At 34.1% G+C, this 6,013-nt stretch overlaps 1 protein-coding gene across 1 annotated transcript; it reads left to right on the top strand.

Moving 5' to 3' along the window:
- The first annotated feature begins 3,320 nt into the window (after positions 1–3,320).
- On the top strand, positions 3,321–4,420 carry ecm1a (extracellular matrix protein 1a). Its single transcript, XM_079485595.1, has 3 exons — positions 3,321–3,448; positions 3,728–3,987; positions 4,064–4,420. Exons 1-3 carry the CDS (start codon positions 3,391–3,393, stop codon positions 4,268–4,270), a joined length of 525 nt encoding a protein of 174 aa, XP_079341721.1. The 5' UTR covers positions 3,321–3,390; the 3' UTR covers positions 4,271–4,420.
- Positions 4,421–6,013: the final 1,593 nt, after the last annotated feature.

Here is a 6,013-nt window from a genome sequence, read left to right as displayed (position 1 = left end):
ATGGAGAAGTGCACCATCATTGTATTTGGGAGGTTGAACTTCCTGAAATTGTATAAAAAAATTATCATCATGTCTATAATCAAAGTTCAGCCAACTACAAAGTGTTAAAAAAGTGTAAGGAAATTAAGGGGATTGAATGAATGATTTATTTTGTGCTGTTTTGTTGTGCGTTGGACTGTACTGTTCTATGTGGGAGTGTATGCATCTTTGTTCATGTGTTTTCCTGCTGTAGTGCCATCTGTTGGTGAACAAAATTAGCACGTCTATATTCAAAGTTCAGGCAAATAAATAGTGTTAAAAAAGTGTGAATGAATCCTCTTTCAACCCACCTCTAACAACAGGGCTCTTACGCTTCTGGCTTATCATTCAATGTAATGTTTTTGTAAATTATTATAAAGTCTTGATCATAGATAGTAAAATCTATCATGACTACTTAAGGCAACAACAATAAAAGTTTTTTTTTGTTTCTTTTTTGCCTAGTCTGGTTTATTAGAAGATATGGAAGTATTGCTTTGCAGTACGTTACATAACGTGTTAAAGAACGTACGTCCAGTTAAACCCGATTCAGCAAGCTCCGTGTTTTGGAATAGCAAGTAATTTGTAGTTTCTTACAGCTGATATGACATTTCAGTGGCTTCTCTTTCTCAACAGTGTTTTAGATATCACCCTCTTAAAAACAAACACAATGATTGGTCCTCACTCTTGAATATACAGTCAGTTGTCAGTTTGTTGTAAATATTGAATACTGGAAACAGCATTCTCAATGCACTGAATTAACTGAATCAAATGAATATTAATACAGCGGACATTCACCAGAAAACAAAGAAGACATAATAAGAAATATAAATGAATTTATGTTTTTTTACTGATCCCTATGACCAAATACCAGCGAGCTTGGAAACAGCCACGGTGCCTCTTGATGTAATATTTTATATAATCTAGCATTATTAAATATAGTCATTGTAGTTACAAGGAGACCAGCAGATCCTTTGCTGCGTGTCAATACAAGCGGTGAGTATTTGGACTGTTATTAAATGTATATGTCCTGGACGGCCATGGTTTACTCACAATGAAGCACAGGTTATAACACTTTTCACTGGGCTACTATTAGTATTTCATGTCGCATAGCAACATGTGTCAGACTATTGGAGGAATGCATTTAATGATTATACCTAAAAAACATTTCCATTTTGACTGAAGAGATTGCAGTATCATGTTATTGTGACCACACAATGTAGCATTTATGTCACTTTAGTTATGTACACTTTAATCCAATTGTTTTGTGGCATTTCTCTTTGCAGTGGGAAACTGCATTTTCCCAGTTCTGTACTGAGGAGTTCTCAACCATGACCATGGCACACAAGTGCTGTGAGAAGAAGGGTGAAGACAGGTGGAGCTGCTTTGACCAACAGGCTCCAAACCCCTCCTACCAACCTCACGCTGGTTATACCGCCCCATCGGTACCCTCAGACATGACAAGAGATATTCAATCTTTCTTAGCTTTCGTCATAAAACACACACACACACACACACTACGTCTGGCAAGGTTCATTTGGTGCAATTATTACATTTTATTGAAGGGATTATTTTTCTCACCCATACCTGTCATCAACAGTTATGATTAGAGGATAAAGAAAGAGGATGCTTATATCGTAGTATAAACAGTATATATACTTACAGTATGTCGTAATGTCAATTTTATAAGAGGTATTATCCCTTATTTAATGCCCTTGTGTCTTCTGTCTTGTGCTGGTTCATTGTGGTTGTGTGGTGAGTTCGTGTGTCTTGTTAGTCTATAATTTAGTGTATTTGTAGTTCTTGTAGTAAGTTTATTTTTAGTCTTGTTTAAGTTAGTCTCAGTCCTGTCTTGTCGTGTTATTGTATCCATCCCTGTTTTGTTATGTTACCCCCTCCTGGGTGTATGTTTTATTATTATTATTAAAGTCTTCTGTTATACCCCTTACCCGCTGTCTGCACCTAGGCCCTCTGTCCATGTTTTACCCCAGTGATCATGACACAAAGAGTATGATTTTTTACTCTTTTTATTTATATATTTATATAATTTTCGTTTTTAAATATAATATTACACATAATACATCATTTTATTGAAACTGTGAAAATATGCAGTAAAAGTATTAACATTTGAATAGATGATTAGAAGCGAAATGAAATACACATTTAATTTTACCTTTGTGTAATAATTTTAATGAAATAATTTTATTATAATAAAACAACTAAACTGAACAAGCCTAATGGCTCAAAATTGGCACATTTTGTGGGTTACTTAACATAAGGTTGAATCGACAATTTGGGAAACATCGGGCGAGTTTCGATCTTGTATGGTTCAAAGAATTTCTCAGAACTCCAAACTGAACTTTCCATTTGTCTTGCTTTGTTTGACTGCCAGCATTTGTCTTAAGTTACTCAACTGAGCATGACGTGTAGCTTTATTCTCATAAAAACTGAGACATGGGAGTATTTCATTTGTGCACTTAAATAAATTTACTTAAAAATAAATTTTAATAGGTAAAAGAGCTGAATGTTTTGGAATAGGTTTGAACTATTGAAGATAAGCAGGAGCTATGATCCATGAACCATGATACATATACGTATTTTCTGCCAATGAAACGCAAGATCACGATAAGAAAACCAGGGCTTCCCATAACTGATATTATTTCTCAACTGTGTGCAGATTAGCAAATTTTTTCAGAGTCAGTCTAATATCCTCCCTAAACCAACTTAACACCTGTTTTCCACATTTTACGGTTATTACTGCAGACCAGCTGAACCGTGGCAAAGGGTCAGATAAGAGTTTCTAAAACTGCATAAATGTGAGGCAATGAAAGTGCTGATTGACACACTATTAGAACGTCAGATGTGGAAATGTTGCATGACAGACATGATATATTCTGCCATAACAAAAAAGTTAATTTTAGAAATCACAAGCAATAGCAACAAATAATATTGGATATTATTGCTTGTATACGTAAATAATTATAATAAAAATATACATGTTAATAATATTAAGAATAATAAAATATATTAAGAATAATACAAATATTTGATAAAGTGTTATGTTTTATATACTTTACGGATCGTGAAATTATTTAAACAAGTCATGAACTTGCTTCCTGTTTTGACTATCTATTGTTGATTGTCAACTGTTATCTATAAGTTAATGTCATGCATAAATGGATATCAACAGAAAAACTGATAACCTTGCCTCTTTTTTTGCAAACTCTGCCTCACCCACCCCTGCACGTTAGCCCTCCCACTCTTCATCCACCCCTTTAAATCTAGACGGTGCCCTACAGCCCTTCAAAGATTCCATCAAATCTGCAAGCAACATTTGCAAACCGAAGAGAGGAACTGGAAAGAAAATAACTCATCATGTTTTGGACAGGCCCACTTGTCACAGCTTTAATTCTTCAGTTTATTTCTTTGGGAGGTATGTGCATTTTTACCTCGTTTTATTCTATTTGTAGTCTTGGTCATTTAAATAAACGGTAACCATTTGTTTAATTAAATAGCTTTTTAAAATTAAACAATTTTAAAATAGCTGACACCCCTATATTTAATGTTAACATTTGTTCTATTATATGCCGCCTTTTTTATATTTGTATCTATTGATTCAGTCATGTTTTTATTTCCACTGTAAAATAAGGCATAAAAACGAAAATAAATATTTTGTTTAATCGTTTTATAAACCCTTTTTTGTCACATAAAGGGGGACAGAACAATGACCCTGATGTGCTGCTGGAATCAAGTTTTCCTCCAGCCGAACCTTCGCTGATGAACCTCAATGCCATTTGTCTCCATGGCAGTGGCCGTGCCAGATACCCTGCCAGTTTTTTTCCTCCATCAGGCTATGCTTATGCCCGTCGAGCCGGGAAAGCAGTGAACAGACTGGAAGCGTGGTTTAGTCAATGTTGCTATGAGGAAGGGGCCAAAGGACATGGACAGATCCTTTGCTGTGCAAAACAAGCAGTGAGTACACGGCACAACGAGAGACAAACACAAACTTATGTAGATACCCTTAAATGATCTATTCTTGACTTTTCAGTGGGAAGCTGCACTTTCCCATTTCTGTACCGAGGAGTTCTCAACCATGACCATGGCCCATGAATGCTGCCAGCAGAGAGGAGAAGACAGGTGGAATTGCTTCGCAAAACAGGCTCCTAACCCCTCTTACCAATCCCTTCCTGGTTATCTTGCCCCAGAGGTACCTCCAGACAGGATTGTTTTTACTTGGGACCCCTATACTTGTTAAAGGTCAAGATATGAAATTATAATTTTATATCCTATATTCAAACCTGATCAGCAACATTTATGGCTAGAGTGCAAAATGCTTTATAACAGCTTAAGTATACCCTGTATGTATGATTGTGTGTCATAAATAAATAAAATGTGAAAAACTGTCCGTTCCGATGTGAATACTTGTTACTGAGATTTCATATTTAACTCTATTATATAAAAGGTTTTTTTGAGGAATGTATTGGAAAAAAGAAATAATTAAATCTGTTCTGTCATTTTGCACGTTTTTATTCCTAAAAAAATAGACTGGTATTGCATGCTGACTGTGTACAGTTATGTGGTCGTCAAACCTGATCACAAAGTGAAACACAGCTGGTATCAACATCGCTGTATAAATAATACATACAATACAAATAAAAAGACTTATAATTCAAATTACACTGTTTTTATACAACAGAACATACAAAAATCTAATCTATATTGTGGGGGTGTATGAAGCTTTTTAATAATTAGAGTAACATACTTGAAAGTGAAATTACATTTGTTTGAATGAAAATAAATGAAATGACTAAAAAGTATTTATTTGAAAGTTTATTAAATAAAAGGTTGCAGGAATAATAATAATAATATAAACTAACTTATTGTGGTGATCCCATAGCACCCCTGAACCTGAACAACTTTTCAGAGTGACCCTTTTGATTTGTTGCCTTAAGGAAACTTAATTTATACATTTTTCATAATTTTAATAAATAGAGTTTACATTCCCAGTTAAATTAGTTTAAATAATACTTTTATTGTAGCCTTACTTCTGTGTGTTCTTATTAACAATTATTCCACAAATGACTAAATAGAATCGGAAATCTAAATTCTAAAAATGAATAAAGCTTGAAGCTTACATCAGATGGAAAATTCACTAAAGGTATGGCAACTTTCCACCAGTTTTAAAGATATTGAGTGAAACAAACTGTCTACAGAACCTGTTTGTGCAATGGAGAGAACCTACGGGGGTAAAACAAATCCTAATACAACCACACACTGGCAAAGACTTTATTATTGAGTGTTAGGCTATTATATTAACCTTGTTTTTATGTGATTATAATTTATAATAAAGCAACGTAATGTGTTAAATCCCTGCTAAAATAATGAACAAATAAACACAATCACAGAAATCGAATGGATTTAATCCTTAATGAAAATTGAATTGATTTGAATCCAACCAAATGTGTATTGTTTTGGGTTTATTGATATCTGACGGATGGGAAACAACAAAACACAAAAAAAATCCTCATAAAATAAGACACAAACAGACTCCATAAAGAGATTATGTAATGGTTTTATCACTAGGCTAAAAAGCTGATGGTTCGTTATGGAAACCAGTTATGTTGTGTGTGTCTTTCCAGTAGGGATGTCCCTTGTGACTTAGTTATTGCTTTGATTTAATTCATATTCACAAATTATAAATGAACATAAAAGACATGAGGTGAGTTGAATTTGATTTCATGTGCAGATCATTCAGGTCAACAACTAGCAACTAAAATTGCAATGGAATATAAATAAAAGCAGTTTACATAATAGAAATTTTATTCATTCATTGTTGTTATATTCAGTATACAAGTAAAGTCATGTTCTGTGGTGAAATGTCATATCCTTGTCCTCCTTTTTATTGGGGGGGATACCTCCCTGAAATGACTTTTTGCAGGTTGGGATGTCTGACATATATCAACAATATTTTTGTTCAGCGTCCTCTGTAATCACCGGT

This window comes from Barbatula barbatula (assembly GCF_947034865.1).
Source record: "Barbatula barbatula genome assembly, chromosome: 21".
NCBI classification, from domain to species: Eukaryota; Metazoa; Chordata; class Actinopteri; order Cypriniformes; family Nemacheilidae; genus Barbatula; species Barbatula barbatula.
Note: the sequence above shows the minus strand (reverse complement) of the source record. Positions and strands in the feature narration are given on the sequence as shown.